The sequence below is a fragment of the Lycium barbarum genome, chromosome 10 (assembly GCF_019175385.1).
Source record: "Lycium barbarum isolate Lr01 chromosome 10, ASM1917538v2, whole genome shotgun sequence".
In the NCBI taxonomy this organism is placed as follows: Eukaryota; Viridiplantae; Streptophyta; class Magnoliopsida; order Solanales; family Solanaceae; genus Lycium; species Lycium barbarum.
In genome coordinates, this window is record NC_083346.1 from 31,984,881 (window position 1) to 32,005,818 (window position 20,938).

At 34.8% G+C, this 20,938-nt stretch overlaps 2 protein-coding genes across 6 annotated transcripts; one reads left to right on the forward strand and one right to left on the reverse strand.

The window, feature by feature from the left end:
- The first annotated feature begins 7,325 nt into the window (after window positions 1-7,325).
- Window positions 7,326-12,456, forward strand: LOC132615367 (DEAD-box ATP-dependent RNA helicase 52C-like). 2 transcript variants are annotated; one of them, XM_060329964.1, is made up of 6 exons: window positions 7,326-8,014; window positions 8,972-9,055; window positions 9,966-10,208; window positions 10,462-10,629; window positions 10,736-10,852; window positions 11,587-12,456. In XM_060329964.1, the coding sequence occupies exons 1-6, from the start codon at window positions 7,559-7,561 to the stop codon at window positions 12,133-12,135; spliced, it is 1,617 nt and encodes a 538-aa protein (XP_060185947.1). In that variant the 5' UTR covers window positions 7,326-7,558; the 3' UTR covers window positions 12,136-12,456. The 2 variants fall into 2 exon arrangements, with proteins under 2 accessions (XP_060185947.1, XP_060185948.1); XM_060329965.1 differs by having other exon boundaries at window positions 7,327-8,014; window positions 10,739-10,852.
- A 1,119-nt stretch (window positions 12,457-13,575) lies between these two features.
- Window positions 13,576-18,134, reverse strand: LOC132614794 (auxin efflux carrier component 5-like). 4 transcript variants are annotated; one of them, XM_060329339.1, is made up of 5 exons: window positions 17,353-18,134; window positions 16,775-16,860; window positions 16,511-16,654; window positions 14,139-14,229; window positions 13,576-13,934 (listed from the first exon to the last, which is right to left on the reverse strand). In XM_060329339.1, exons 1-5 carry the CDS (start codon window positions 18,042-18,044, stop codon window positions 13,862-13,864), a joined length of 1,086 nt encoding a protein of 361 aa, XP_060185322.1. In that variant the 5' UTR covers window positions 18,045-18,134; the 3' UTR covers window positions 13,576-13,861. The 4 variants fall into 4 exon arrangements, 3 of the variants coding, with proteins under 3 accessions (XP_060185322.1, XP_060185320.1, XP_060185321.1); XR_009572447.1 differs by having other exon boundaries at window positions 13,581-13,934; window positions 14,139-14,215; window positions 16,498-16,654; XM_060329337.1 differs by lacking the exon at window positions 16,775-16,860 and having other exon boundaries at window positions 13,578-13,934; window positions 14,139-14,215; window positions 16,498-16,654.
- Window positions 18,135-20,938: the final 2,804 nt, after the last annotated feature.

Here is a 20,938-nt window from a genome sequence, read left to right on the forward strand (position 1 = left end):
TGAATTTAAAGGAGTGAAAAGGTGTAGAGGTGTGGTTTCGTGCTGCAGTGATCCATTGCATCGATTGGTGCAGTGATTAATTAAATCACTTTGGTTTACGAGTTGATTTGATGTGGGGAAGATGAACAGCTGGGATCTATTAATAATTGGTGTTAGGATACTAATGTAGCATGTTATAATATAATAAATTACACGTATACAATAACACTTAAATTTGTAAAAACTTAAAATGGTGACTTAAAATTATGTTAACGACATGAAATTGGTGACTTGATGTATGAATTATTAAAAGTAATGTGTAATTACACATTAACTGCGACATAAACTCGACTTTAAACATTACATTATCTAAGGATTGCTCTTTACAAACTTGAAATGTTGATATTAATATTGATGTTTTTGTAATATTTCACCAACAATGATTTTTTGTTTTTTGTAATATTTCAACAATATTGATCTTTTTGGTCATGTATAAACAAAATTCCATGAGATTAATATTTTAATAATCATATTTTTTAATTAGTAAGAGACAATTTATGTATTCATTTATTTTTTTGTGTTTGTGATCTGGAATATTTTACTAAACTGTTCATCTGGATACGATAAATCCAGTTGCACGCCTAATTATTACATATATTAATGAGTAGACGGCTTTGTCAGGTCCCAAAGCACCTCATTAAGTAGTTTCAACTATTACCAATACCCAAATATTGGTTTAAACGACAAATACCATAATTGTCCATAGACTAATCTTATTTTGAAATACCAAAATTAATACATAGTTGGTTTTTTTATTTTTTATTTGGGGGGGGGGGGGGGGGGGGGGGAGGGGGTTGGAATTAGAATAGCAATGGTCCTTGTGGTGTAGTAGAATCAAAATACAGTGTATTAAAAGACAAACTTTTGAAACCTCTCCTGATAAGGTGTGGTGTAGTAGAATCAAAATACAGTGTATTAGAAGACACACTTAATATTGATGTTTTTGGTCGTATATAAACAAAATTCCATGAGATTAATATTTTGATAATCATGTTTTTTAATTAACAAGAGACTAATTTTTGGGTTTTGTATTTGTGATCTCCCTATTCTACTAAATTGTTCGTCTGGATACAATAAATCCAGCTGCACGCCTAATCATAGCATCTATTAATTTTTCAACGGCTTTCTTAGGTCCCAAAGCACCTCATTAAGTAGTTTCAACTATTACCAATACTCAAATATTAATTCAAAAAATAAATACCATAATTATATGTAGACTAATCTTATTTTGAAATATCATAATTGGTTTTTTTTTTTGGGGGGGGGGGGGGGGGGTGGAGAAATTAGAATAGCAATGGTCCTTGTGGTGTAGTAGAATCAAAATACAGTGTATTAGAAAACACACTTACAAAACCTCTCCTGATAAGGTGTGGTGTAGTAGAATTAAAATACAGTGTATTAGAAGACACACCTATGAAACCTTTACTGATAAGGTGCTGCTTCACGTAATTACAATGTCAGTTATAGGATTCGTATTCAAATACACATTTTAAGGAACACCTATTTTAAGGCACATTTTCAAGATGCCTTTTCACCTTTCAAGGTGTCTTTTGGCCTTAAGGGTCTATAAATACCCTGCTTCACCAATTCAGCCACATTTAAAATTCAATTTCATTACCCAAAAGACCAGACAATAGAATTAGTATGGATCAAGGGGAAAGCTTACCAAATGGACTACCAAACGGTGCACCAAATGGACTGCCAAATGGTGCACCGAATGCACTACAAAAAGGTTATGTACGACGAACGATAAGCCGCTTCTTGTGGGATTTCTACAGTCTAGAAACTGATATAAGGGATCTAAACCATGAAATCAATCGCTGCAACACCAAACATTGGGATTACGAGGGAGGGTTTAAAGAACTAAGCGAGGTCGTCAGAAGAATAGAGAGGATTCTCACTATTCTTCTTGAGGAAAGAGGATACACTCTTGCAGAATTCAACAACCCTACCAATTCACCCCCTACAGCCCTACCAATTCACTCCCTCATAATGCCTCGTTAGTTTTTTTATTGTATGACATATTTACTATTTTCCCAGGATGTAATAGTTCGAAGTATATTAATGCTAATGATATTAATGTCTATTTCTATTTCGTATTACTTCCAGTTTTCAGTACAAATTTGTTTTTTTCATGTTTAAGTCCAGTTTATAGTTCTGAATTGGTCCAGTTTTAATTCTGAATGTTGAATATTTTCACTTCTAATAACCGTAAAGGCGGTCTAGTGATCAGTTTGCCTATCATCAAGTTTGAAATCTAAAAATCTAATAATTGAGTTCATAATAGGAACACTAAATAGTGTAGTTAATTAAATATCTTGACAATACAATAGAAGTTTCAAGTTCACAACACAACACTACTAATTCAAGAAGTTCAAACTAAACAAATCAGAACACTTATTACAACCAGTGTTTTAAAAGGCGGGGGCGTAAGGCGAGGCGTAAGCCCCGAGGCACGGGGCGTAAGCCTCATGGGACTTAATTTTTAGTATTTCATAAAAGGATATAATTATAATAAATACTTTTAAATAGGTAAATGCTTAAAAATTTGAAGAAAACTATAAATATATGCTCCATCCCCACAAAATAACTAATCAGAACAAGCTATTATACGCTACTTACAAGCACAAGTGACTGCTCGTTACTTTTTTGAGATAGTAGAAGACAAGATAAATAATTGGAAAAGAACATATATTAGGCATTCTAGCAATAAAAAAAAGTCGTGACTTTTAAATTTAATGTTTCGGTTCCTTTTTAAAATATTTGAGTAATTACTAGTTGACTTTTGAGAATTTGGGCATTATATTGAGGACTTATTTATCAAATTTTGTTTTAATTTGAAGAAGTTTTCTGGGCTTACGCCCCAATAAAAAAAACTCACCCCAAACGCCTAGACGTACGCCCCGAATTGCTGGGAGTACGCCTTTTGAGACTTTCGCCTCGAACCATCGCCCTGGGGCATTTTTGATACGCCCCGCCCCGAGGCTCGCCCCGAAAACGCCTTTTAAAACACTAATTACAGCAAATTGAAGGAAAACAAATCAGTCTCCATTGCGTGACAAAGCTTTTGGGCAGGTTGTCTTCTTGTGGCCATATTTTTTGCACATTGAGCATTTATATCTCCTCTTCCTGGATATAGATGCTTCCCCTGTATCCATAGTATGGCTTCGACACCTTTTTCGCGATTGATGATTTATTTTCATGAAAGCTAGCATCAATGCATTTACAAATGCCTTTGTGATCATTGATGTTTGCCCATGGAAAAAACCGGTGTCATCGATAAGATTTTGGCTGGGCAGTGTTGTGTTGCAGCATACTCTGATGAGCAATATTTGTGGAAACCAATGGCAAAATCATCGTAATTTTCTTGACAAGGATTATTCCTGGATTCTTCAACAAATAATGATGGTTGGGGGGGGGGGGGGTGTGATGTTGCCGCTGTGGCATTTGAACCTCCAATAGAACTCTCAGCCACATTTATCCTTAGAATGGGCGTAGAACCATCACAAGCAATATCAAGAAGATACAGACGGACATGATAATTCGTCTTTATGAATGCATGAGCTATTGTTTCCCTAGTAGACGCAACACTAATCATATAACTAACCGTCATGTCCATATGTGAGCAATTCAACTGACCACTTACAATGATGCTTTCAACCAGTTGCTTATATGTACATGGCCTTTGAATTTCAATTGGTACTGTCACCTTTGTTCTGGATTGCCAAATACAATCTGAAGTCTCCACCCATTCACCATAATATTCTTCGCCTACTACAATACCATCTTCCATAACAACTAAACTAGACTAATAAAAGAACATCTTGTAAAAAATAACTTCAAATAGACTAATAAAATAACAGCTCGTCTAAAATAAATCCAATCAAATTAATCTTGTACAGTAGAGCTGATTAAACAGGAAATAACTGCAAAAATAAAATAAAAAATTGTTTACTAAAACAAAATTTGTAGAGATCTGCCGAACCACAAAATCAAATCATCAAAAATGAAATGGCAGATTCTACAACATATAGGCGACTGCATCTATTGTGATTAATGCACAAGATGAATTGAATGAAATTTATCGGAACAGATATCCGACCAAGATGAATAGAGGGAGCTTAGAGCGATGAATCCGAGCAAGACAAAGGGGCAGGGTTGTATATTAACAATTTTACAATCAGGAACGAGCTAGGGGAAGGGAATTAATGGTAGCAATCGTGAAAAAGTAGTAGTTGGGGCAGCTAGGGTTTTTGCTATTTTGGGAAAATTATTAATAATTTGATTCAAATAAAAGTGTACTTTTTAAAATTTGGGGGCTGGTTTGAAAGCTTAGAATAGTTATAATTTTATTTATTATTTTTAAATCGTTGGACTAAAATGTATTTTTTAAAACTTGGAGGTTGGTTTTGACGATCTGCTAACTTGTCTCCAATTAATTAGCACTAATCATAAAAACGGTCCAAATACCCAATAATTAAAACTTGGGGGCTGGATATTGTGAAAGTTCTTTTTTAAATATAAAGTGGTTTTTAAATATATAAAGTGGTTCTTTCATGCATTCACTATTGTTTTGTGGAGGTAACTTCTTTTTATTTTCTAATTCGAACATTATGTTTTGATTTGACTTCTTGAATCAAAATTAAACAAAAGTTCCCACCTAAGAACATGTATTATTGTCTTAGGCCTCATTTGTTTGCACTTAATGGAGGTCTGAATCTGAATGGTTCAGACTTTGAGCTATTAAGTGCATTTGTTTACAGTAAGATCTAACCACTTATTTGGTCTGAATAGGTCTTAATCATTAAGATCTTGAACAAAGTCTGAATATCATTAAGAGGTATTTTGTATAAATAATTTTTATCACCAACTCCACCCCACCCTCACCCCTACCTACCCACCCCTCACCCCAACAACCCACCCCATCGCCACCACCCAACCTCTACACTACCCCCCACTCACCACTCACCACCAACACCACCCAACCCCCACCCCAACAACCCACCCACCGCCGCCACCCTACCCCTCCTCACCACCAACACCACCCTAACCCCACTCTCCACCTACCCACCACCACCTATCACCACTACCTACCCACCAACACCAATACCCACCCCCACCCTAAAAACCCACCCACCGCCACCACCCAACCCCACCCTAGCCCCTACCCCTCCCTCCCACTCACCACCAACACCACCCTAACAACCCACCCACAGCACCACCCCCCCGCCAACCTACCCCTAGAGAGAACATAAATGTTTCAATTTTTTTTTGTCAAATATTATTTTTATTTCATTAAATTTGATATTATTTTCTAATAGTTAGTTACTTTTTTATTTGAATTCTATAACTATTATGTTTAAATAAATATGTTATGCACATTCTGATGTTAAAAAATAAATGGTCTTAATCATTCAGTGTTCAAATCTAGAGACAACATCTTAATCATTCCGATGTACATTCAGACTCAGACGTCTTAATCTTAACGAAACAAATGAGGCCTTATACATGTCTTCATTTTCCAGGTACGACGTTGCGGTAACATTCCATTCCTGCAAATATTACAACTTATTGCATCACCCATAAAAAAAAGATATCAAAATTCCAACACGCTTTGATTTACACTCACCACTCCAGTACACAAAAGCACGGACCACGTTGACGGTGACCCGCTACGTGCCAGTAGTAGGCTGGCGGTGGCACAGGTCGTGGGGGGCTGTTGGCCATTGACAGGATATCCATTTAGTTTGTTGGAGTATATATAGTGAATTAGTGATGTTCAAGGTTTAATTGTGCAAAATCCCTTCTAATTCTGCAATTAAGTAATAAGTCTTTTAAGTTTTCGTAACTCATGGACAAATAAAATTAGTACTAACTGAAAATAATACGTTACTCATGTTGAGGGAAAACAAAGACCCGTCCTCTCACTTCCAAATGGGAGAAAGAGTGGGCTTACGATTTGGCTTTGCTTTGAGGAATTAAACTTTGACTGCTTTTTTACTTTGCTACACGAACATGATTTTGACATAAGTAAAATTTATTGACTGAACCTTTCCAAATTCTACTTGAAATGATATCATAAGACTACTCTTTTTCAAGATAATTTTCATTCTTCATGGAAGGAATGAAAGATTGGAGATTTTTAAATATCTTTACAATAAAGAATTGAAAAGAGCGGAGTAGTAAAGTTTGAGACATTTAAGTTTGTATATTAAGTTAACGAATAAGAATGAATGGAGGAATAGTAATTCTCATAGTTATTTTTGTACAATAAGAAAATAGCAAAAATAGGGAAACTTGTCAACAAAATGAGAAAAGATAAATAGGAATGGTGGCCATAGAGAGGTGCCGCGTCACCTTGTCTATACATAGCTTTATTATATATATAGATTACTCATTTCTAAGTTTATTGAGCCTATACACTAATTAATATGGGTATTATGATAAAATATATACTTCAATTTATTAATTTTTAAGCAAATGTGTAAAGTCAAAAATAAACAACTAAAAGGGAGCATAAGAGGGAGTACTACAACAACAACAACAACATAACCAATATAATTCCATAATGTAAGGTTTGAAGAGGGTAGAGTGTATCTGACCTTACCCCTATCTTGGAAGGTAGGGAGGCTATTTTCGATAACCCTCGTTCACGAGAAGGTGTCAAGACAACAATAATAATAGGCAGGAATAACAACATATAATAAAATAAAGGGAAAAGGGTAAAAAAATGTTCTCTACTTTGGAAAAAAGGCTAAAAATACTCTCAATTACAAATTTGAGTCAAATACACCCCTCATTTTATTAAAGTTTTCAAATATATCCCTGTCTTAAAGGAAATTTCCAAATCTTTCAATATAACCCGATTTCATTTTTAAACCTGCTTCATTTAAATCTGACCCAACTACATAAAAACCCATATGCGATCAACTTATTCCCGAATCCTACATCTGGAGCCACTAGGCACAAGAGCGGGTAACACATATGAATTTTTATTTAGTTGGGTCGAATTTAAAAGGAGCGGGTTTAAAAATAAAATCTGATTATTTTGGGGATTTCTATTAACACAGGATATTTTAAAAACTTTAATGACGAAAAAGATATCTTTGACCCAAATTTATAATGAGAATATTTTTAACCATTTTCTCAATGTAGAGGGATATATTTGGACCGATAAATCCAGTTAAAGAAATAAGAGGGAGTAGTGAGGAAAGATATTGTTGGAGGTGCACCGTACGCGCTTGTAGCTTGAAGGTGGTATTAATAATTGCCAAAACGGTATATACACTGCCAGTCAGTCTCTCCCTCTTCCCCATGTAACCTTCCCACTCCACTCCAATGGGAATATCACACCTAATTCGTTCTTTTTCTGATCCCCATAAACCTCTTTTAATACCCCATTTTTCACTCTGCATAACATAATGACTCTGTTTTTTAACTTGAGTTTTTCTGTCTTTCACTTTTCTTAAACCCTTCATTTTTCTCAGCTTTTTCTCCTTTAAAAGGGTTTTGATAAACGATGAGTACTCGTTCTACTCGACCCACTTACCTCCCTCCTCACTTGCGTGCCCAAAACACACATAACATTTCAGACAAGTTTGAAAAACTGGTGATTCTTGAAAATGTCAATGCATATGATGACGTTCCTGTGGATGTTAGTGGGACTGGTAATATTCCCAAACCAGTGTCATCATTTTCTGAAATGTGTTTTAGCAAAGAGTTGAATGACAACATTAAGAGATGTAAGTATTTGAACCCCACACCTATTCAGCGTTATGCAATACCAGTGGCAATGGGTGGTAGAGATATAATGGCATGTGCTCAAACTGGTTCAGGGAAAACTGCTGCATTTTGTTTTCCTATTATTAGTGGCATTTTGAAGGAAAAGACTAAAAGGGGTTGTTGTCAAAGACAGTTTGGGGTTGCTTTACCACTTGCTCTCATACTCTCTCCTACTAGGGAGTTGGCTTCTCAGGTACTAGAGTCATTCTCTCTCTCTCTCTTTTTTTTTTTTATGGGAATTCTGAAATCATGTTTTATCAATGGACACTTGGTGAAATTTTAAAAAATATACAGGTTTTGAGAATATTTATGCCACGTAGCTCAATATACATCTGAAACAACCTATATATCTATCTCCTAAGGTAGGAGTAAGCTCTGTGTAGACTCTAACCTTCTCACCAGACCCCACTTTGTGTGACTACAATAGTTATATTGTTGTTGTTGCTGCACGTAGCCCAATATACAGTAATATACAGGGGAAAGCAATATACACAATTTATGTGATACTTTTTACTTTTCGAGATTTAATTTGACTAAACTTTGGCAACATTTCAAGATTAAGTAGGTGTTTGGCCATAGAAACCAAATATTTTTCACTTTATTTGGGAATTTTTGAAGTTGGAGTTGTGTTTGGTTGTACTTTTGCAAATAATATTTTGGTTGTTTGATCGAGGTGAAACTGAAAATAGGGTTTTATTTGTTTTTCAAATTTCAAATACAGCTTCAAGTTGTATTTGGAATTTTCATTGCAAAATGCTGATTTTCAAATAAAGTGAGAAAAAAAAATTCAGAAAAAAAGTGAACAATTCTCATGGCCAAACGGGTCCGTAATGGTTTTTCTACTCTAACCGTCCCAACTTATGTAATACTTTTTTACTTTTCGAGAATAATTTGGCTAACCTTTGAAGCTAAATAGGATTAGATTAACTCAATATTTAAGATTAAAATTTATATATTTGAAAATTACATGAAAAGTACTATAAGTTGCAACTTTTCTCGTATCAATCTGGTGAAAAAATATACATCTCAGAATGTTGGTTTCTGCTTTTCTTTTACTCCTATTATTTTCCTAATTGATTAGTTTTCTTGAGTTTTCTGGTTACTTTAACTTATTACTATACTATCTTCTTATTTTTTAATTATTGTTTAGATACATGAAGAGGCAAAGAAGTTCTCATACTTGACAGGATTGAAGGTTGTGGTTGTATATGGAGGAGCACCCATAATTCCTCAGGTCTTGTTTTTTTGCCTTAGCATTAAACAACCGCCACCCCCCCCCCCCCCCCCCCCCCCCCTTTTTTTTTTTTTAACATATAATTTGTGTCTTGTTCTGGTGTTGTTAGACTCAGTATTATAGAAAATGCGATGGTGGGAGAATATGTTTGTCCCTAATGCTTAGCCAAAACCTATTTCAGTGCTGTATTTTGATCGTTATATTGGGTCGAGATTTCCATTGGCTGGTTAAAAAGTTGATGTCTGCATCTTGCATGCCTTTGGTTGAGTTATTGCTCTTTATGTGCTCCCCGTCTCACTATTTCTATTTCATGAGTTATACAATCTTTCCTTTCACTACAAATGTTTCGCACATTTTATAAATCTTAGTAAGACAGCCCGGTGCACTAAGCTCCCGCTCCGCTATGCGCGGGTTCCGGGGAAGGGCCGGACCACAAGGGTCTATTGTACGCAGTCTTACCTTGCATTTCTGCAAGATTTTATAAATCTTAGTAATCATAAAAATTCTAGCTGATAGTTTCTAAGTGAATTTTATTTTGAAAAACATTAAGGAACAAATGTCGGCATTGAGATTGAGGTTTGGCCCTTATCCTTCATTCTATTTGAGACGGAGGGAGAAGTAGTTTCTCTTGTTCCTCTTATCCTCTTCTTACTTATCTATAGCAGAGAGTATCTTATTTTGTTTCTATCTCATACCTTATTCTTTTACCATTTCCTGCAATCTTTGCTTTCCGTAGTGATGTTTTATTTCCTGGATGTATTCTTTCTTACTTAGTATCCTTCATTACTTAGTAAAAGAAGATTTAGGATAACTTCATTCTTAACGTTATGGCTAAATCATGATCAGTTCACCGTCCTAGGTTCTTTGCATCTCAGGCCTTGTTTTTTCTCCTTGAACTTTGCTTCTACAGTTATGCAATCTGGAAAAGGGTGTTGACATTTTAGTTGCCACCCCTGGGCGCTTGGTGGATATGATTGAGAAATCAAGAGTTTCCTTACAAGCAGTGAAATATTTGGTCTTAGATGAAGCTGATCGGATGCTTGATATGGGCTTTGAGCCCCAAGTTCGTAAGATTGTCCAGAAAATGAAGATGCCCCCACCTGGTAGAAGGCAGACAATGCTTTTTAGTGCAACATTTCCAACTGAGATACAGGTTTGCTCATTACCTAATTAAACTGGTTTCACATATTTACGGAATGGTGCCTGGCCTGCATGTGGTGTTTTTTTCCCAGGCAAATCGCTTTTAAATATTTGTTATGGGAGTGTTCATCAATGTGCCAATCACCAAATGTATTAAATGATGACTTTGTTGGCAACCTTGTGGTGATCTTGTGAGTTTGTTAGTCTTCTTTACAAGCTAGTGCTCTTGGCTCAGGTAATAACTAATATGTAATTTACTGTTACAGAGGCTTGCATCAGATTTTCTTTCAAACTACATCTTCTTGGCAGCTGGAAAAGTTGGATCCAGCACTAATCTAATAGTTCAAAGAGTTGAGTTTGTCCCTGATATGGACAAGAAGGATCATTTAATAGATCTTCTTCATGCTCAATATCCAAATCAAACAGATGCGAAGGTGAGAAGTTTTATATGTTTAGGGTATTTATTGTGTTAAGATTAATTTGTTCTCTTGTGAATATGAACATAAGCAAAATGATCATATCTCTATATCATTGTTGCAGCAGCTGCCTTTGACTCTAATATTTGTGGAGACCAAAAGAGGGGCAGATGCATTAGAACGTTGGTTGGTCAGGAGTGGTTTCCCATCCATTGCCATTCATGGTGATAAAATGCAATTTGTTAGTCTCTCTTCCTTCTCCTTGCTTTCAATAATTTGAGTCTGCTCAATCCAATGCTCATTCTGCCTACTGCATGCATTTTGAAAATTTGAGTTTGTTGTGTGCCCCTACTCATTTTATCTATTGCTGATTTACTCTCACTTTTTAGTAACTTTGTTTGCTAACTAGTACTCCCTCCGCCCCAATTTAAGTTTCTTAGTTTGACTGGGCACAATGTTTAAAAAAATAAAGGAGATTTTTGAATCTTGTGGTCTTAAATTAAAGATGTGTGTCCTTTAAATCTTGTGGTCTTAAACTTGCCATGTAGAATTTTGGAATTGGAAAACTTACTAAATATAGGAAGAGACTTTTTTGGGACAGATCAACAAAGAAAGTAAGACACTTAAATTGGGATAGAGGGAGTACTATTTATAGCGATCAACCGGGATGGTTCATATTTTGTTGCATTTGGTTGTCATAATTAAAGATTCTATTCTCAGATGTGTGCTCATCTATGATATCTGAATGTGTTACACTGTAGTATAATTCAGATTCATGTAGAGCTGGTTGGGCAGATCTAAGTAGACAATGCATGTTTCTATTTTTCACTTTTAAGAAAAAGATGGGGATCATGAACGAAAGATTTGCCTAATAGTCAAATTACTTTGTCACTAGGTAACTCTTGCATTAAATTGATTGCCTCCCTTGATTGTCTTCAAAATTTTAATGATCTTCTCACATGATGTATGTTTAAGGAGAGAGAGCGAGCACTAAAATCATTCAAAAGTGGACATACTCCAGTTTTAGTTGCAACTGATGTAGCTGCTCGGGGTCTGGATGTTCCGAATGTTGCTCATGTCATAAATTTTGACTTGCCAAGGAACATAGATGACTATGTGCACAGAATTGGACGAACAGGCCGTGCTGGTAAATCTGGACTGGCAACTGCATTTTTCAGTGACAAGAATGTACCTTTGGCAAAGGATCTTGTTGAATTGATGCAGGGGGCAAATCAAGAAATTCCTGACTGGCTGAGTGAATATGCCGAAAGCAGTGATGGTGCTAGAACAAGCAGTATGTTTGGGGGCTATGACTATAGGGGTACTTCCTTCCATAGTGGGAGTGACAACAACACTAGCCAGTTTGTTGATACCGAAGATGCTACTCATTATGCTAGTGCTTTCACCTACGGTGCTCCTTTCGCTGCTGGTTGTTATGGTACTTCTCAAGTGGACTCCTTTCCTGCTGCTCCATACAGTTACAGTTTTGATTATGGACCTGTTACTGCTAGTGGATGGGATTGAAAATTCCGGGCAAAACTAGTGACAGTTGTGGTACCTTTTGGTAGTTAATTTCTAATCGCGTAGAATGGCAGATGTAGTGACATACTAGTTCATTTTGAATTCAGGTTCATACAGGCTGAACAGGGATGCATATACTGTCTCGGATTGATCGTCTTACTTATACTTTTGGGATCATCTAATGCTGATATGTAATTAGGTCACTTGCTGGATATATTTAAGGTGGATATTTTATGTATTTCAAACTCTGTTCTGTTAGCTTTGGTTATGTCATGGGCCATAAGATGTGCTCCTCGATTATGGTTAACCATGTTTGGATTTCAAGTGCCCAGTGAGTAGTGACTACCCCTCATCTTCTTAACTATTTACTAAGTGAAGGTTCATGGTATAATATTATCATCTTCATGGGCATTTTGATATTGAGTTTCAACCTTTTTCAGCCCTTCCATTTTCTCTCTTGGTTTAGTTGTGTGAGATGCAGCTGGCTTCCAGCATCATTTGTGTCTTGCTTCTCCCATCTCTCTCTATCAAACAACAATGAAGACTAAAAGCAACAGAGTTGTGCTCAAGTGTTGAAGCATGGTATTGCCACCCTGCTCATCAATTTGATACCAAAAGCAACCAAAAACCCTTCTGTTTCTCTCCAAGGATCCATTCACAGAACCTTCAGTAAAGAACCAATCTCCCCCCTTTGCTTTCATAACTCTTGCGAGCATTGTGGATTAGGCATTTTTCCTTTTCTGCTCTTTTTATTTTGTGGTTGATTTGGGAGATAAATGTTAACTTTTCAGTACTAATGTTCTTGCATGTTTTGGGTAATAGTAGATAGCTCTCAGTTGCTTGTATTTCTACTAAACACCCCCCCCCCCCCCCCCCCCCCTCTCTCTCTCCCTGCTTCCTTTATAGCTTCTTTAACTTGTTTGGGGGTTTTTACTTTTGATTTTTTTCGGATATGAGGGTCAAATTAACTAATGTTCTGTGTGAATTAGGACATAAAATCTTTCTTTTTTTGAAATAAAATTTACATATTTAGAAATTATATAAAAAGTACTACAAGTCATAATAGTTAACAATTTAGAAAGTATTTGAAAAAATTATGATCAAAGAAAATATCATATGATTGTATAGTAGAATATATAATACTAATTTCATTATTAATCCAAAAAAAAAAAAAAAGAACTTTTGAGAGGGACTGGCATAATAAAAAATTTATATACTTCACTACACGTAACTCAAACTCTTTTTTAATGGTATGCTCAAATCTTTGCAGAAAGGAAAATTATTCCTTTTTTCACTTTAGCTCAAAGATCAGATTTATCGCGTATTCCATGTATCAAATTAACTTCCATCAATCATGTCATCTGTGTCTACAAAAATTTCTTTTCTTCATTAAAGATACTATTAAAGTGCAAGAAAATATTTTGCCGTTTAGGCATAAACAATATTTGGAAATTGGAATACTTGAAAAAATACAAATATTTAACCTTATTAGCAAGCTGGACAACAAAATAAGCTGCAATTCTTTTTGCAATTTTCACGATTCACAAATAATAACGTGTTTAAGTAATATCTTAGTACAAACTCATCTATATAAGTAATGGATGCTATTAAATGCGACAAAATTTGTGATTCTTTTAATACTAATTAAAAAAAAGAAGAAGAAGATGAGTTGTCTCTATTGTGATTAAGAAGGAAGAATTAATGCCATTCTTCCTATGATGAGGAGGAATTAATGAAGAAACTCCAAGATTGCGTAATAGCCAACTAACACCGGAAGAGATACCAGCATGCCAAATATTACCCTGAAATTGAATTAATAAAAAAATAAAATAAATCAAACTTGAGAATAAATTGTAAATCACACATATTAATAATTCTCATTTCTTAAACAAGTGATATGTATTAAATATCAGTCAACTAATCAGCTTTAATAAATATTTAAATTACAGTAACAGTTTGGTCGAGAATAAAAAGAATTCATTTTGTTATTTTGGTTGTTTACTTACGCTGTGCTAAGTACTTCTGCATGTAAACCATATTCTTTGGCAAATATGAAGGAGGTAATGGATTGTGGCAATGCTGCCTGCGTAAGGGGAAATGAAATAAATAATCAAATATCTAAAGAAACAAAAATCAATATTTCCACTATAGTAGATAACCTAAAGTAAAATCCTAGCATTAATAGTTTGTAAAAGCAATTGTTTGGTAGACAATATATAATAATGGAATAAATAAAGGTAATGACACGTAAATATATATATTTACCGCTAGGCCGTCTAGTGACTTGTTCATAAGTCATACCCCAATACAGGAGAAATAAAAGGGTTTACCCCTAATTAGGCCAAAGATGCTAGTTTGCTCATGAACCATGATCCAATCTATATAAGTTGAGATTATGGGTGTGTTCGGTATGGAGAGTTTTTTCATGTTTGGTCGGTTAAAATGTTTTGCAAAACCTTTTCTACGAAAACAAATTTCTTAAAAATGAGTAAAATGACTTCTTAATTGAAATAAGAAAAATAAGTTCCGTAAGTGACATGGCATGTTCATAGCATCCTTCTCACCCATCTAACGCGCCCACCCCAACCCTTTCATCATCCAACCCCCGAACCTCCACCCACCCCATAGCGTTTTACTAGATTACATATAAATGTTTTTGGAATAATATTTTCTATTTACTCACCAAACACTAGAAAATAAGTGCAAAATCCACTTATTTTGTAAGAAAATTTCCATAGAAAAACATTTTCCTTCCTACCAAATACACCCTAATTAAGTTAAATTCTTTTTTCTTTTTACCTAATAACACCAATTGAAAATGCGAATATGTTGGTGTGGTTTCCTTTAAGTGTATATATATTGTCAGATGTCCACTTTGATTTCCAGCTTCGGCTTCAAGCAAACGCATCATTCTTTAGCATGCCCTCTATTTCGTGTATATAGCTACTACTTCCGCGAACTTTTACTTGTCAATTATACTAAAAATATATTTTTACTATTACTTATTCATTAGCATATCAAGAGAAATAATATTTTTTTTCCTATTTTACTCATAACATTAATTACTCATTTCAAATCATTTTTCAAATCCATTAAAACTATGCATCAATTAATATGGCTGGGTATCATGATAAATTATATACTTCATTTATTATTTCTTAAGGATGTGTAAAATCCATGATGGACAAGTAAAAGTGAACCGAGGGAATATTAACAAAGTACTCAAGTAGTAAACTAGTAATATATGCCAATTCTGTAAGATTTTTATGCACTGTATTAAGTTGTAATAATTTTATGACATCACTCGAGGTTAAGTAGTCGTATAGACACTTATGACATATATTGACATTATCAGGTCATTTAAAAGATTTTGTCAAAAAATCCTCTTATAATATGTAGAATTTATGATTTTGTAAGTAAGATAGATTACCCACTAAAATCAAGTGAATTCCCTCCATATTATATGTGTAATTTGTAATCTCTAAAATAAGATTGATTACCCATTAAAAACAAGTGAATTTTCGATGAAAAATTCTTAAGAGGCCCCTTAGAAATTGGCTTGTCGAAAATAATATTTCTGACAGACCTCCCTAAAAAATTCACTTGTATTTTGTTGTTATATACTGTCGATGCATATAAGTGAAACTGTATTAAATAGTAAGTAAGCTATAACAAGTTAAATTGCTTTGATGGTGGAAAAATCTTTACACTCTCAATACATATATATAAATTAAACATTATTTTTTGTCAATGTACTTTAACCAATGATAGCATATAAATTGTCATTTATTGTCAATTTGCCAATAATACTTATAATGAATATTTACTTGTAATTTCCTTATGATATATTAATTATTTATACTCCATTAGTGCATATAACTTAATTAAGCCAAACATAAGGGAAAACGTGTATGTAACACTAAATTTGAGCAATATATACCTATTTTAGTGGTGAAGATTTTACTTATCTCCATATGTAATTGTATCCCTAGAAATGGGAATTGAATTCTAAATTATCTTAGAATGTGGAATCTAGCCATCTTTGAATTTACAACATGTCATAGATTATCGTACCACAAAACTTTTTTCGATTACAACCAAGAAAATAGAAAAAGACAATTTAACATTCAAGTCACATTAACATCCCATAAATACCACTTTAAGTAATATGCACCGTAAGTGTAAACAATTTTATATTGTTAGGTCATTCTACGTGTTGTAACAAGTGATATATCTTACTTTCAAGATTTTAAATCTTATAATTTAAGTATTACTTATTGATATCTTTTAAATGACTTGACGATATAATAATTGTTTACACTAATAGTGTATAAAACTTAGTCAAATACAAAAAGAAATACATACCTGGATTATGGGACACGCAAGACATCCCCATGCAAACCAATAGCAATGGAGGCAATAGCCATAGCTGCTGGTCCAGCTATGAATCTCAAAGCCATTCCAAACATAGTTAGAGTTGCACCACATGCTATCACTTTCTCTTGCAATGCCATGAACATCCCTGCACTCATTTATACTTGGTTCAGTTCTCATGCATAGCGAGAGCTTAGAGCATAAGGTGTTTATACTACTTAAATCTCGATTTATGATTTATGAATGCACATATTATTCAGTTACGTACCCATGCTAAACATGGCAGTGCCTGTGCCAGCCCTTGACATTACCAGTATAGAGCCTTCGATGATGCTTGGCATTTGAATGTGCCACCTAATTTATCAAAATCCACCCACTTTTAATAAGCCAATTGATGATCGAACTATCTTAACATAAATGAAAAGCTTTACTTGCCTCAATGCGCTTTATTATTTATCAAATTATCACTTTATTTCAGCAAGTAATCTATTTTATTTTTTATGTTACTACACATTTTATGGATGGGTTACATGTAGCTGCTCCCTTCGTTCTAATTTTTGTGGCACCGTTCGGATTTCAAAAGTCAAGCTTTTTAATTTTGACCGTGAATTCGAACAGGGGCTTTAAAATTTTTGAAATAATATTTACATATTTGAAAACTATGCAGATCTTACTTTCAGAGTTAATAATCCCACTTTTTAAGAACAGTTACCTTTTAGAGATCTAATAGTATAAAAGTTATTTTGTATTGTTAATATATATATATAAGTTAAATTCATAGTAATAACTAAGCTGTTATGCTACGTCAGAGTCATACTGCACTAATCGTGTAAAAAGGTTACAAACCTGTTCGATACTAGTGCCCAAGTGAGGCCAAACATACAAGCATATGAATTAGGATTTGTAGCAAGTTTCAACCACACTTTTCTTGTCAAACACCAAAAGGAAGGTCTAGTGATGCTTGCTACCGCCTTTGCATTATTTCCTTCCAAATCACTCCCATTATTCTCTTCAAGTACAATATTATTTTTGTCTCCAATAGGAGAATCCAAGCTAAAATCTGTCCTTGTTGTTCTCATTTCCAACACAAACAAGAGTATAGTTAGCCACACAATGGCTTGTGTAACCGATCCTTGGACAACTAAGTGCACAGCTTCCTCACCATACATCGCTTTCATTAGAGGTACGCCAACAACGAGCGAATTAGTAAGTGTAGACAAAGAGAAGCTCGTTATAGACCAACGATAACTCCCTCCGGTACTACACTTTGCCCAAGACGCTAGCACTACGACTATGATCACCTTCGAGATGGCATCAGCTCCGAGGAACTTGTAATTCATCTCGAAAGGATCAATGTGTGCTGTGAATTCGAAGGTGAAAAGTGGGAGAGTGAAATAACAAACGAGATGATTGATAGCATCACATTGATTCTGTGTGAAAATTCGCCACCATTTCACCGAGGCATAGCCTAAAATTAGGGCAACATAGAGTGGTGCCATTGCTACCACCACTTTGTAAACAACTTCCCACCCTATCATTGTCAAAATTAACAAGAATATATATTAAGAAAGAATATATCTTAAGTCTAATGTTTTCTTGGCTTGTGTTATTGGCACTAGTGAATAGAGGTGAGATGTTTGATGAATGAGTTAAACGTTCGGTGTGGTATGGTATTTATATATGCACGTAGAACAAAGGAATATGTTGATTGATCACGCATAATTTCGCATGCTAGGAAGTGTATAGGATTCTTCTATACTCTAAATACCCTTAAAGGTGACATGCACTATTTTTTTTAATTTACTTTTTTTAATGGTGAGTGAATGAAAGGTCATGTAATTTTCACCAGGCATTTTGTGTGTGTGTGTGTGTGTGTTTTGGCCTTTGCGGTAGCAATTTAAAGAATAAGGAATGCGATCCAGCAGTTTATTCCATCCACCTTTTCCAATAGGGTCTTTTATGTTTTGTGTGTGAGTGTGTGTGTATTTTTGGTTATTTTAATTAAGCATACAAATGAAGTAATTAAAGAGGAACTATCTAGAAATTGCTGTAATTTCATAAGGGAAACATAAACAAAGGAATAATTTGGTGATAATGATGATCTCATATCTGAGTATTACTAATTAAATTAGGTACTTACACCTTTTGTTGTATGAATGAGGTTAATGGCTTCGCTAAGCCTGTTGTGTGATTCATCTTACGTTTAAATGGTTGGCGAGGTAATGGTACACGTAACATATTCAATATCAACGGGCTTTAAGTAGGGTTATGATTTGTTGACAATCAACTCATACTCCATCTTTCACATTGACATAGGCATATAAAAAAAGATAGAAGAGGTAATTGAAAAAGAGTTTACCTTATATAATCGATAGCGTAAAAAATAAAATTATATATAGTTTTCATCTTCGTTGGGCACTTAGTCGCATGCAGCCCATATTCCTTAATGATTTTGGAGGTGAAAGTGCGAGAACTGTTGGGGGGGGGGGGGGGGGGTGAATGGTAATTTTTCGCTTAGTTGGTCGACTGTCCGAGTGAGCTAGTTGACTGCTACTTAAGTAATGTAGAAAGTATCTTGCAAAAATTAAATGACACAAAATATTTTATACTGATTCGGATTCAACGTAGAACCTAATCTAAGCCCCTTGGATTGCAATGGTATTCTCTACCGCTCTTTGTAAAGGTGTTGCATACTCCATCTTTCACATTGACATAGGCATATAAAAAAAGATAGAAAAGGTAATTGAAAAAGAGTTTACCTTATATAATCGATAGCGTACAAAATAAAATTATATATAGTTTTCATCTTCGTCGGGCACTTAGTCGCATGCAGCCCATATTCCTTAATGATTTTGGAGGTGAAAGTGCGAGAACTGTTGGGGGGAGGGGTGAATGGTAATTTTTCGCTTAGTTGGTCGACTGTCCGAGTGAGCTAGTTGACTGCTACTTAAGTAATGTAGAAAGTATTTTGCAAAAATTAAATGACACAAAATATTTTATACTGATTCGGATCCAATGTAGAACTTAATCTAGGCCCCTTGGATTGCAATGGTATTCTCTACAGCTCTTTGTAAATGTGTTGGTTACAGTGGTTAGCTTCTACGTCTACACTCAAACTCTCATAATCTTTTGATACAATGCCTCACCAACAATAATTGAATCTCTTTTTTTTTTTAAATTTTTTATTTACACAATAAATCTCACAGAAATACAATGTTTATAAAAATTTGAGCCAAGACTATGGGAAGGTTGAGACAAAGTTTGTTTCATTCGTCTGTTTGAGCCTCTATTTATATTTGTTAGAATATAACGATTTGGATTTTCAAGCAGAGAAGGCATCCCAAGAGATTTGATCCTTGAAAAATAGGAATATTGAGGATCCTGATTTTCCAAGAATAAAGCAAGAGCATTCAATGTTGATTGATCTTCTTCTGATGGCTTTTACTTGTAGACTTCTTGATTGATCTTCTTCTGATGACTTTCCTAGTATACTTCTTGATTGATCTTTTTCTGTTGGCTTTCCTTGTAGAACTCTTCGTTTGGTACTAGATTTGGAATCTCCAGTTGTTGTTTTCCTTTAGTAGTGAACCCCTTGATTGACCGCATTTAATGTAGGCGCGTAGCAATCTTCTTTCCTTTGAGTATAAGATCTTTTTGATCAGTTTACTTGGTGAAAATAGTCTTCACTATGGGCCGACTGACTTAGCAGCTGTGTGGACTCTTGGATCACTTGGGCCTACTCCTTTATTGTCGATATTCATCCTCACTGGGCTTCTTGAGTATTTTCCTGCACATTTAAAACTTGTCATCATTAAAATCCTAGCACTAACAATCTCCCCTTTTTGATGATGATAATTAATACTCAAGAGAGATGTAGTCAACTTTCCTGTTATATTGCTTATAAGGTTGCTCCCCCTGAATAGTTGACTTCCCTTGTTATTATTCTCCCCCTTTGGCATCAGTCCCAAAAAAAAAAAAAAACACAAATATCCAAATAGCAACACAAGCATAGCAAGCATTTTAAACAGATAAGCAAAATCATATAGTGCTAAATCAATCAACCCACAAGTAGCAACACATAGTAGCTGGATAGTCCAGTGAACACACACATTGTTTAAAACAACCAAGCATAAATAGCTATAAAACACTTTTATCAACTACTCCTGCTGCTGCTCTGCATAAGGACGGAGAAAATAAGCCAAAGTGTTCACAATGGCATCCTTCATAGCATCCAAGGTTCCAGACATTTTGGTGGGGAGATACGCCACACTTGTCTGAAGCTTTGCAGGCAACTTCACTGCTTTCTTGATAACCGATCGAGCTTCACCCTATCGCGAGCAATATCATCACCTGTCTCTTTTGTTGAGTCCCTTACCGTTTCCATGTTGAATAGTGTTGATGCTATTAAATCCTTAATAGATTCAAGTTTTTC